Source organism: Miniopterus schreibersii (genome assembly GCF_964146895.1).
Source record: "Miniopterus schreibersii genome assembly, chromosome: 2".
NCBI classification, from domain to species: Eukaryota; Metazoa; Chordata; class Mammalia; order Chiroptera; family Miniopteridae; genus Miniopterus; species Miniopterus schreibersii.
The window spans coordinates 168,064,195-168,076,637 of record NC_138102.1 but is presented as its reverse complement, the minus strand read 5'-3'; the positions used below and the strand labels follow the sequence as shown (position 1 = coordinate 168,076,637).

Sequence of the window (12,443 nt, the reverse complement as noted above, 5' to 3'; positions counted from 1 at the left end):
AATGGGGAAGGGGGGGAAATGCAAAGGTCGAGTCACTTCCGGAAGCGGTAGAGCACATCCGGCGCCGATGGCGCCGGGAATACTGCGGATAGAAGTTACGCCAAGGAGGGGCGGAAGTGGCTTCTGCCCGGGGACCCGGTAGAACCCCCTGTGGATGTGACGCCACAACGGAAGTGAAGGCGGGTTCTGCTAAGGGCAGAAGCCGAACCGTCTGAACTGCGGCCCCGGGCTTCCGGAAGGGACTTCTGGGGAAGTGGGAGGGTGGAATCGCGACAGGGTCCTGAATTATGCATCAAGGTACGATTTTTAAAAGCCTAGGGTCCCGTTTCCCTTACTTCGGTGGGGGTATAGGCTGATGTAGGAAGTTCCCGTTCTTTTTTCTTATATGGTACTCTCAAGAATTTCTTAATGCTTTGAATATGCGGCTAAGGACAGGATGTCAGTTTTCTGAGGTCACTAGTTAGGCCCAGAGAGTAATAACCTCTCCCCAGTCATCAAAATCCGACCCCTCCCTGACCACACCCTTTACTCTCCTCTTGGATCTCTATGTTCTCGTAGCCCACGTCCACAACGCTGTCTCCTCACTCTGCTTCGCTTTTAAATATGACATTCATCACTACCTGACATATTGTTTCCATCTCTTCCCACTAGAATATTGGCTTCCTGAGGGCAAGGTCTTTGAATTGTTTGCTGCTGTATCCTCAGACCCTGGCATTTAGTTTGTGGTCGGTTAACATTTGTTGCATAAATGAACACAATATGAACTCTTTCAGGAAGCCTTCCCTGATTGCTCCAACCCATAATGGTCCCTTTATCTGAATTCCCACAGCATTTAGTCGGTACCTTTTGTTGCTGTTTTAACCATTTCTTTTATTTTATATATATATATATATATATATATATATATATGTATATGTATATGTATATGTGTATATATGTATATATATGTATATATATGTATATGTATATATGTTTTTATTGATTTCAGAGAGAGGAAGGGAGGGAGAGAGAAATATCAGTGATGAGAGAGTCTTTGGTCTGCTGCTTCCTGCATGCCTCCTACTGGGGATGAGCCTGAAAACCTGGCATGTGCCCTGACCAGGAATTGAACCAGAACCTCTGGTTCATAGGTCGATGTTCAACCACTGAGCCACACCGGCTGGGCAACTATTTCATATATGTGACTCTTCAGCAAGGTTGTCAGCTCCTAGGGAAGAAATTGTCTCATACATAGTATTCTTCCCACTGCTTTGCTGAGCACATAGTAGATGCTGAATAATTACACAGCAGTCCCCCCTTATCCACAGTTTCACTTTTCACTGTTTGTTACACTTGGTCAACTGTGGTCCAAAAATATTAAATGGAAATTTCCAGAAATAAACAATTCATAACTTTTAAATTACGCGCCATTCTGAGTAGCATGATGAAATCTCCAGCCATCCGGCTGAGCCTGGGACATGACTCATCCCTTTGTCCAGGCTCTCTAAAATGTACGCTCTCCTTGCCCGTTAGTTCCATAGTAGCCATCTCAGTTATCATATTGACTCTGGAGGTACTGCAGTGCTTGTGTTCAAGTAACCCTTATTTAATAATGGCCCCAAAGCACAAGAGTGGTTATGCTGGCAATTCAGATATGGCAATTCTGAAGGCAGGAAGTGATTCCTTTAAGTGAAAAAGTATGTATGTGTAAGAATACACATAGTATATATAGGATTCAGCACCATCAGAGATTTCAGGCATCCCCTTGGGGTCTTAGAACTTATGCCCTACAGATAAGGAGGGACTACTGTATGTTATTTGAGTAAATGAATGCTGCCACTAGCCTGCACCCTGATATGGCCAGAATCCCTGTGTACTCAACTCCATTTTGGCTGAAAGAGAATTGAAGTCCCTCCTATTAACAGAAGCAGCCCCTTGGTTAGAGAGCAAAATAACCCTGATAAAAATAACTATAATGTCCATTTTACAAGTAATGAAAATAAGACTGAAGATTTAGGTGATTTTTCCCAAGATCACATAAAGGAAGTAGCAAAAAACACCTAAAAATAAACATTTAAATTAAATGTTTAAGAAGATATGTATCTTTGGCTTGTAATAATTCATATCTTTTTTAAAGTATCTACTCTTTATATCACAGTTTTGGATCTGCACTCAGTGCATGTTAACCCAGTAGCAACAGCTGGCAGGTTAAGAGTCTTAAGGGCTCAGATATGATGAGACCCAGTTGCTGACTGAATTAGAGATAAATTATTTGAGAAATCTTAACTTTGGGGGCTGAGATAGAAAAGTGGGAGCAAAATAGTAGTCATCACTATAAGTCCTGGTTCTCCTCTATTTCTTTTCCTCTTTACATTAATCGGCACTCCCTAGGCCTCAGTGCCTCCATCAGTACTGCTCCTGCCCTTGCTATAAGAAGCAAGTTTTAAGTTCTTTGAACTCCTTAGAGAAAAGCTTTAGAGAGATAAATGTGGGGTGTAGAAGGAGGAGGGCTGTTAATTTTAGCCTGGGGTTTTCCAGCTGGCACACTGTTACCATTTTGAATCACTTCCACACCCTGAGCTCTGCCTGGGAGAGCCCTCCTCCTGGGGGCTTCCCCATTCCTAGTTTGGTCTGAACCACAATGGTAAGCATTCCAGAAAAATGCTTAAGAGAAGCCTGGCTGAGTCATTTGACGCACAGCTCAGGAGGCAAAGAAAGTACAGTGATGAGAGATGCTGGTCCCAGTAGTGCCTGTGATGTGTGGCCTTCAAGAACTGAAAGGGTAGTATGGCCACTGTTTATGTTCTTCGTCTGTCACTATGCAGTGACTCTCTGCCCTACCACTTATTTGCAGCCTTCTGAGGACCTCCAAGGTCCCACAGTTCCAGTTTCAACTCCATGAAAGAAAAAGGTTATGATCTGTTTCCTGTGGCCTCAAGACTCTTCCTTGTTAGTGTGACTGTGATTTAGTTTGCAGTAATCCCTTTAGGATAACTCAGAAAGCTAGGATGTCTCCTTTGTCTCTCCCATCTGACTTTCCATGGGGAAGAGTGCATTTAGGGAGAGGGAACAGATGAGGATTTCCAGTGTTTTGCTGTGTATTTTAATATATTTAAATTCAGAGAAACAGTCTAATCAGACAATAATTAATTCCCTCTTCATCAGGGGCCTTCAGTGTGCCTTTTGCATATGGATGAGCTGCAGGGTCACACTGTCCCTCTGAAGAGACAGTTGCTGAAGGTGAAAGAGCTGGGTGTGCTCTCCAGGCACTTGAGCTCCTTCCCCTTCCGTGTTAGTGCTTCCCCCTCCCCACACCTGAGAAGAACTAAATTCCTGTTGGGAAAGAAAGGTTAATGAGGCTTCCTCTCCCATCCTCCTGGATCCCTCTCTCACTGCCCCCAATCCCTCCTATCAGCACCTCTTCTTGCACCCTCAGGTTCCATTCAGCCCTCTAGTCCACCAGCTACCCACTGGGATCTCTTCAGGCCCCACTGGGTTGCCTCTGAGCTCTCCTCAGTAGCTTGTCTGCTTTGTACCTCTGCTTTTAGTTGGTTCCTCACTCCTTGGCCCCACTCTGCTTCTTCCCTCTGTAGCAGTCTGTCTTTTTCTTAGGGAGCCTGATGTTCCGAATGCACACACTGCTCTGGTCCTGAGAAATATACTGCCTCCTCCCCACTCACCTCTGCACTGCATGGACTAAGCCATACTTCCCTGAGTACATGGTCATGCTCTCCAACACCTAAAACACACACCTACCAACCCATGTACATTCCTAATTTGAGCTGCAAAGATAAACACATGATGCATACACAGCCCAGAGCAGCCCAGACTGCCTTTTGGCATATTACAGTCTCCTTTCCTCCCTGGAGCTCCCCATTGCCAGGGAGCAAGTGGGGCACAGATGGGGGTGGGGAGAGAAGTGGGACCTGGGTGGTTACCGTAGCAACGAAGCCTAGCAACAGTTGAGATGCTGATGTGTATGTGGGCTTTTGCAGGGCTGTTACAAGAGCCAAACCTAGAATTGGGGGCTCAGAGGTGACTGATTCCAGCTGGGCAGCCTAGGTTCCCTCCCCCAAACACACCCCTTGATTCCACTTCCACACCCTATCAGAGAAGGAAGAGTGGGGAAAGCTAATGAGTTAGCTACAGGGCATCTAATGCTACTTAGCTTTGGGGGGGCAGCTGTGGGTGGGGCAGGGTAGGGAGCATGGCTGAAAATAAACCAAGCAGGGCAGCCTTTTTCCCATTGCTCCATTTTTTCTGTTCTTTCACCTTTCACCCTCCATCTGTCTTATCAGCTCTCTCTTCTGCCTTTTCTTGCTTGTTCCATTGCCTGCCCTTCTATGTAATTTGTCCTTATTTTCTGTCTCCTTTCACAGGGTCTCTCTTGACCTTCACTGTCAAGTAACAGGCAAGCTATTCTTCAAGTTTCTCTTGCTCTGGCTGCTCCTGATCAAGACTGCTCCCTTAGCTTCTCTTCATTTCACCTAGTCCCAAGTTAGAGCCCCTGAATCCCACTCCAGGTCAGGCCACACTGGGTCTGGAGGGGTCTCAGGGCTCATCCTCTTTCTCCCTGTTGGTTGCCCATCGCCTCTCCTCCCATCCACTCACTCTGCAGGGCTCATAAGGCAGAATCAGGGGACACAGGTATCTTGCAAAGACTTTATTTGAAAATTTTGAAACTTACATCCCACAAGAATTCAAGATTATCACCACAAGAAGAAAGATAATACAAAAATATATATCACAGCATAGGAGCCAGGTAAGAGAAGAAGGTGGAAAAAAATTATGAGAAGTAGGGACAAACCTGGGGTGGGGGCAAAAGGAGGGAAAGTGGAAAAACAAAGGAGAGGAAAGGAGAGATGTTAGGGAACCCAGGAAGGGGAGGGGTAAATTGGGAGGTAGAGCTCCCAATGGCCTTGAACTAGCTGGCTCCATTCCCTGGCAGCCTCAGTGAAATAGGGAGGCCCTTAGAGAGGCTGGAAAGTGGAGGACTGGCTCAGGGGGCTCTGAATTCCAGAGAGTGACATACACACACAGACAGCCAGGACAGATAAGACAAAAGGGACTTAGGAGGAAGGGAAGGGCAAATGGGAGCCCCTTTCTCAGGTAGTGCAACAGGTGACTCCCCAAAACCCATCTCCCAGACAACAGAGTTTAGCAGTGGGGCGGGGGAGAAGTGTAGGGCCTCACTACCCTCATTCTCATGGGGGAGCCCTCTGGGTAATGAGAGCACCCATGGAGTGGGATGAGGGAGACAGTGAAACACATGACATGGAACAGGATGGGCCATGACAGATGGGGGCACAAGGAGCCCCCAGTTCACCTCCCACCCACCTCTGGGGCAGCATGCAGGAGTCACAAAAACTAGATCAGTAGGTGTTCATGAGGGAGAGTGTAGGCACGACACACAACACCACAACATGAGGCCAGGAAGTGCACGTGAGAGGAATGGTAAAGCCTCCACTGACCACTGAGTGACAGAGATGAGCATGAATGTGGGAAAAAGAGAAAGTGAAAAATGTGAAACAAAAGGGAGAATGTGAGGGATCAGAAGAGGGGGGAGAGAGGGATGGGGAGAGGGTGCTGAAGACTGGCTGAACGAGAGCATGAGTGTGTGCAATGGCCTGGGAGGGTGGAGGTGAGTGTGCAAGGCTTTCATGTGAGTGTGCAAGGGTGGGGATGGGGGACCAGAAACCACAAATATGTGAGGTCCCCACTTAAAGGAGGGTGAGCAAGTAGGATTGCCTATAGGGCCAGTGAGTGTTCCAGGGTGGTGTGCCAGGGGCAGGAGCCAGGAGCACCTGCAGCCCCAGCTCCCACAGCTGCCCTACCCTTAGTGGGATGGTGGCTATGCCGGCCCCTTGGCCTCCTGCTTGGTGGCACCCCAACATTGGTGGGCATCACAGATTCACCAGGGGAATCCTGAGAGGAAGAGGGAAAGGGCATAGTCAGGAAACAAGGGGTAAGCCAGAACTGAAAGGGGAGTCCAAGACAAAGGGAATCAAGGTTAAGAGGGCAGAGTTGGAGTTAAATGGCAGCATGAGAACAGGACATGGATCCACAAAGAGCGGGAGAAGGAAGGGTCCTCCCGGAAAGGAGGGGTCCAGGCTCCTTGGGAGGGCCAGGGACCAGGCTGGGAAGGAGAGCCAGGGCTCTGGGAGGGCCAGGACTACCTCCCCCCACCCACCCAGGAGGGAGTACCCCCAACCACAGCTCCAGAAACCTAAATGTCCTCCCTTCCCCACCCTCCCATCTTTCTTCCCTGGCCCTCACCGGTTCAACTGGAAGGCTGGAGCCCCTTTGGGCTGGGGCATCCCAGGCCGGGGTCCCCCTCGGGGCTCCTCATGGTCAGGGGTGGGGGTGGGCGAGTCCCCGAAGGCCCCCAGCACAGTGACCCCAGCTGGGGACAGGTCTGTCAGCGGCTGCTGGCTCTCCTCCTGCCTCAGGGCACCTTGCTGTCCTGAGGGCCTGCGCCGCTTCTGGCTGCGGTCCCAGCTGGTGCACCAGAAGGGAAGAGGTTCTCTCACACACTTAAGAAGCCCCTATTCTGGGCCTGCAGGGCTGGTCACCCCCAGCCTCCCTCAGGCACCCCTAATATCCTGTAGCAGAGAAACTGGCCTCTAACAGTTCCCTACACCAAATCCTCTGAAACTGCATGTCCATAAAACTACTTCTCCCACCCTGCCCTCCTGGGGCTCTGGGATCTAAGCCATCTTCTCAACCTGGTCCAGATCCACAGAATTAGTACTTCTGCCCCACCAACAGATAGAGTCCCCCAGAACTGCCTCCTCCTCCATGCATACCCAGAAGAACCATTTCCTCAGCAAGCGTTTTGGCAGGTTTAGTTCTAGTTCAAAGTCAGCTAATGACCTGGACACTTTAGCCTAATGATTCCCTCAGTAAAGTGTGAAGGACTGAGTGACCCATTATTAAATACATGCAAAGAAAGCTCCAGATTTGCTCCCTTCTCCCCAGGTACCCTAAGAAGGGGCTCTGCAGACTGGGTCATTTTTCTCTGCCTTGAAGGAAATGGGGACAAGGGATACCCACCAAAGCTAGTGCACGTAAATAATCCCCCACCTCTCCCATTATCCTTGTATTTCCCTGAGAGAAGGAATGTGCCCTGGTTTCTCACTGTGTCCCTCCACCCCAAATTCTTAACTACCTTTCCCCAAAGTTTTGCCTTAATTCACCACTTCCTATCCCACCCCCAGCAAAATTGCTGCCCTTGTTCCTTCCTGCCTTCCAGCCAAACATTCAATTCCCATCTGCCAGCACCCTCCTCCCCCGAGCTTACCAGAACTTGAAGATGATGCCAGTGGCCACGAGAACAATGATGATGGAAATGGTAATTGTGACATAGAGCTGGGGGTCCACACCTGATTGGGGTGGGAAGAAAGTTTTAGGGAGGCTCATTGTGGTAGGAGCCAAGAGGGACTGAGGATGGGGCTAGGCTGCAGGTTCAGTAAGCTTGAGGAGGGCTGCAATGTGAATCTGCATTGCTCACCTCTTTTTAGAGCCCTTCCCACTCTATTCTATTCATCAGCTTTACCCAGAGTTTTCAGCTCTTTTCCTTCCAAATCCTTCTCCACTTTCCCAAACCTGTATACATGTGATGAGGGGGCTCTAAGGTCAGAGAGAATCCTTCTCTCTGTACAGAAACCAGGGAGTGGAACTGTCCATCTTTTCCCTGGCCTCACCCACAAACCACAGGCCCTGTCTCTGCACTCGAGCCCTGGGGTCTCTTTCATGGTGTTCCTCTGCATGGAATACACCCACTCTGTTTTCAAGGTTCAGTTCAAATGTCAATTCTTGGAAGATGTCCTGATCCCCAGGCAGAGGCAGTCTCTCCTTCTCTTAGAAAACATGCTGTGTGTGCCTCTAGTAGAGCACTTATTACACTGACATCCCCAAGTGTTTACACATCTGTCTTCTCCAATGGACCTGAGCTCCTCCAGGGCTCAGACGCATCTTCATCTCTGCCTCCCGTGCCAGCATGGTGCCTGACACATTTGTGGAAGGAGTTAACAGACAAGGCCTCTCTTGATGCCCTTTGAATCTTCAACCAGCCTCCCCACCCTCATATCCCTACAGGCCTCTCCCACTCCCACTCCCACTCCCACTCACCTTCCCCACGGCCCCCGAACAAGAATGGCCGCAGGGTGGCAGGTGCTTCTCTAAGGATGATCCCATCTCCATCACCCCGCATGGAGTCTGAGTTGGGGTGTGGGGTAGCCAGCCCATGGGGGGCTGCAAAACCATAGTCCAGGGGCAGAAATCCAGGATTGGCAGAATTGGGGTCCCCTCCATCCTCTCGAGACACTGTAGGGCCCCATACAATAGCCCAGGGGTACTGGGATGAGGGTGGCCCCTCTTCAAAGCCTGATGGGGTGGCAGGTGGTGCAGTGCCTGGCAGGACTTGTCGCCTGGATCTTGGGACCCTAGGGGATCGGCTTGGTGGGGGTGCCCGCTCCCACACACATACATGGCGTGGGGCCGAGGGGCCTCCCCGGGCACATGGGGGACGTGCTGGGGCTGGTGGGGTTCGAGGGGAGGAGGAGGAGCCTTGAGCAGGTGGTGGGAGGGGCAGCAACAGCAGTGGCCAGAGAGGGAGGAGGTGGGACAGCAGCAGTGCAGGCCTGCAAAAAGGGAGAAAAAGGGTGAGACAGAAGCCCATCTTGGGCCTATGTGTGGGGAGGACACGCTTATACCAGAGACCCCCAGCTGCCTCTCTCCAGGTCGCTCTGCAAAAGCAGTTGGGCTTTGGGAAGACTCAGCCTCATTTTCTATCTTCTAGGATCTGGCCCTTAGGATGGAAGGCCCTAGTGGGCCTAGGAAGTAAAGGGCCAAGACCTCAGGGAAAGTGGCCTCCAAGCTCCCTCTCCTGTGCCAAACTTACCACATCCTGGACTCCATGTTTGAGATCTTCCTCAGCCGTGACCCAGATTTTAGCCTTTACTGGGAGAGAGAAGAGACTGTCACATCCCCACCCTGCCCTGTGTACTTCTCCAGCTCATTCATCCACCAGTTCTACCCACATCTCCCCTCCCAGGCTGCTGGCTGCCAGCTAAGCTGCTGCCACCCAGGATTCACTGCTGCTGAGCATCTTTGGGGGGGAGGGGGTGGAAACTCCCAGAGTGGCTCCCTGTCTAGCTCCAGCCCCTCTCTACAACTCCCCAGGTCATTGTTACCTCCGCACCCCAGGGTCTACTTTCACTTCTCAGGCTTCCTTCTCACTTTCCCTGCCCACAGCTCCAAGTTTTTCTTGGATCTTAATTTAGAGTCAAGAACCTTGTGATTCCTTGAGCACCTACCACTAGGCAGGGAGTGTGAGAATGGGGGAGGGAAGAGGTAGTCAATCTGAGTGAGTGTGTGAATGTGTGTGTGGTGCGTGCCCAGCCTGCCCACTCCACTTGTAGCCCCAGGCATTTCTCTTATGATTGGCCCCAGGAATCTGCATCTTTAGGAGACGGGTGAGAGGAATTGGAGGGAGGGAAGGAAGGAGACAGAGAGAGGTGAGTGGGAGAAAAACTACAGAATATAATTTTTGCTCAATGTTTAATCATTCAAATGCATAGGTGCCCTCTGAAGGGAGGCAGAAATGGGAAGAGGCCACCTCCTTAAATGTAGCTCTCCTGGGTAAAGAATCCTGGGAGAATCAGGATGAATGGTTTTGAAAGAGGAAGGACATGTTTTCAGGGTTGAGGGTGCTGGATCCAGGGCGGGCAGGATCCCCAAAGTGAATGAGTATATGACACCCTATGTCCTCTGGATTCTGGGTCTAAATCTAGACATTAAGTACACTCAGGATAACAGGAATAAGATAGGAAAGTCTGGGAAGGGGACTGGGAAAGTGGGCAGCGCGGAGAGATGTGAAGGGATGAAGGGCCCAGAAAGGAAAGGTGGGTTAGGAGCAAGAAGGGAGGAGAAGGGTGAAGAGGAAGCCAGCAGAGAGCACAGGCGGAGGGACAGGAGTCAGTCCTGAAAGGAAACAGAAAGGGGGCGGCTACAGATGACTGGGAGCTTGGGGGATGCTGAAGAGGGAACAGGATGAATTAAAGGTCAGGGAGGGAAACAGAGTGAAGGGGTCACAGGAGCAGGGGAAGAAGGCAGAAGGGCAGGAGGAGATGGAAGAAAAGGTCCAGGCTGGAAGGGAAGATGAGACAGGGGAAGGGGAAGGGAGAAAGGGGTGGAGAAGAGCAGGGTTGGGGAAAAGGGAAATGGTAGAGGAGGCAACAGAATACCGAGGACGAAATGAGAAGAGGATGAGATGGGGACCGAAGACGCACAGCAAAGATGGAGGAGTTGGAAATTGCTTCTTTCGGTGTGAAAGGATGTGGAGCTCCGGGAGGAGATAGGGATAGGGGCATGGTGGGGGAAGTGGAGGAGGAATGGGAAGAGAACGGGGCTGGAGGGAGGAAGTAAGGAGTGCAGGAGGGAGCCAGTGAAGCGGAGAAGGGCTCCTAGGGACATCTGTGGCCAACTGACTCCAGGACTCACCTCTCTGCCTTGGGCATCACCCCCTCCCCTCGATGTCAACTCGGGTCCCTGGGCCCCAACCCCCTTTAGCCACCCCTTCCAGGAAGCCCGCAGTCCCCAGGCTGGAGCGCCACCCCCACCTCTCCTCGCGCCTCGCCGACCTGTTGTGCGCAGGAGACGAGATGGGGGTGGGGCGGGAGCCTTGAGGTGGGGGATCCCGGCCCCATCTCCAGCTTTGCCCCAGTCCACCCCTCTCACAGGCCCGCGCTCCCCGCACAGGGCAGGAAAGCAGCGAGAGTTGGGGCGAAAACCAGGACCAGGAGGTCGGCAAAGGGACTCCGAGGGAGGGAGCACCGCGAGCAGACGGGGAACCCGAAGCAAGAGGATGCGAGGAGCCTGAACCGAAGGCAGGATGGAGCAGCCGCGGGGACGGTGCCCGCTGCGCTGAGAGGGCAGGACGCAGCCGGGCCGGAGGAGGGATGGAGAGCACAGCGGGGAAGGCGCGCTTCGGGGCTGGGGGCTGGAGCCGGGTGAGGAAAGGCTCGGAGTTCGGAAGGACGGGGCCGGGCTCCCTCGGGTGGGGGCGTGGGGGTCCCTTTCACTCACCTGCGTGCCTGGCGCGGCGGCGCGAGAGCTGCGGGCGCTCGGGGCTGCGCGGGGCTGGGGGGACGCAGGAGCGGGTGGGGCACGGGGCATGGTCAGGGGGGGTTGGCCGGCTGCGGGGTGTTGGAGAGGGTGGGGGGCGGGCGCCCGGGGCGCGGGGCGGCGGCGGCGGCGGCGGCGACGGAGATGCTCGGCTCGGCTCGGCTCGGCTCGGCTCGGCTCGGCTCGGCTCGGCTCGGCTCGGCTCGGCTCGGCTCGGCTCGGCTCGGCTCGGCTCGGCTCGGCTCGGCTCGGCTCGGCTCGAGCTGCGCTCGGCTCGGCGGGGCTCGGCGCGGCGGCTCGGAGCGCGCGGTCCCCTCCTGCCCCCTCCCGCCCGTAGGCCGCGCACGGTTTAACCCTCCCGCTGCCGCACCGCGGGGGCGGCGCTCGCCGCGTCCCAGGTGTGAGGCTGGAGAGGGCGGCGGAAGCCGAGCGACTGCTGGGTTCCCCGCGTTGTGATGGCGGGCTTCTCCGCCCTCTTCACCCAACACCATGGAAACCCATGGTCACCTTAGTCAGTTTCTGAGAGTCTGCGTCTCCAACTCTCTTTCGCCCCTGGTGAAAAGTGCGGAGTGGGGATCAAGGTAGGGGGGTCGCCGTGAAGACCTGGCACCATCCTTGGATTATCCCAATAACTGGATTCCCCGATTCCCCTCTGGCCCTGCTACAATGCAGGGCCTCCAAAGCCACCCGGTTATCTTTAAAATAAGAAGATCAAGTCGCATTACTCAGCTTATCTAGCAATCAGAATATCCAGACTCCTTCCGGCGACTTACAAGGCCCTATATGACCTAACCCCTAGGTAGCTCTCTGATTTCTTAAGACTTTTTTTCCCCCCTAACACTTTATGCCCTAGCTACACTGGACCTGATCTGTGTTTCTAGAACTGGAGGAGCTTAACTGGCCACAGGGTCTTTGCACTTGCTATAACTCCCTGTGCCTGGAATGTTTTTCCATAGCTTTTAACAATAACTCACTTTTTGTTAATATTTCACTTAGATCCAATGTCACCTCTTCTGAGAGGCCTTCCCTAACCTCTCCATCAAAAGTAGCTTCCCCTGACCCATCCCAGCCCAGTCATCTCTATCACAACCAGGTTTTTGTTTTAATTGATTTTAGAGAGGGAGGAAGGGTGGGGGTGTGGAGAGAGAGAGAGAGAGAGAGAGAGAGAGAGAGAGAGAGAGGCATTGATGTGAGAGAGATACCTGACTGGTTGCCTCCAGAGCCCGGACCAGATCAAACCCAAAACCTAATTATGTGTCCTCATTGGAAATGCAACCCAGGACCTTCTGGTGCACAGGAGGATGCTTCAACCAACTGAGCCACACCAGTCAGGGCCA

The 12,443-nt window shown here is 52.5% G+C and overlaps 1 protein-coding gene across 4 annotated transcripts; it reads right to left on the bottom strand.

The window, feature by feature from the left end:
• Positions 1 to 4,627: 4,627 nt before the first annotated feature.
• On the bottom strand, positions 4,628 to 11,286 carry PIANP (PILR alpha associated neural protein). 4 transcript variants are annotated; one of them, XM_081127865.1, is made up of 6 exons: positions 11,068 to 11,286; positions 8,882 to 8,940; positions 8,110 to 8,621; positions 7,280 to 7,361; positions 6,256 to 6,477; positions 4,628 to 5,904 (listed from the first exon to the last, which is right to left on the bottom strand). In XM_081127865.1, exons 2-6 carry the CDS (start codon positions 8,896 to 8,898, stop codon positions 5,883 to 5,885), a joined length of 855 nt encoding a protein of 284 aa, XP_080983991.1. In that variant the 5' UTR covers positions 8,899 to 8,940; positions 11,068 to 11,286; the 3' UTR covers positions 4,628 to 5,882. The 4 variants fall into 4 exon arrangements, with proteins under 4 accessions (XP_080983991.1, XP_080983993.1, XP_080983994.1 ...); XM_081127867.1 differs by lacking the exon at positions 11,068 to 11,286 and adding an exon at positions 10,623 to 10,648; XM_081127868.1 differs by lacking the exon at positions 11,068 to 11,286 and adding an exon at positions 10,623 to 10,641 and having other exon boundaries at positions 8,882 to 8,935.
• Positions 11,287 to 12,443: the final 1,157 nt, after the last annotated feature.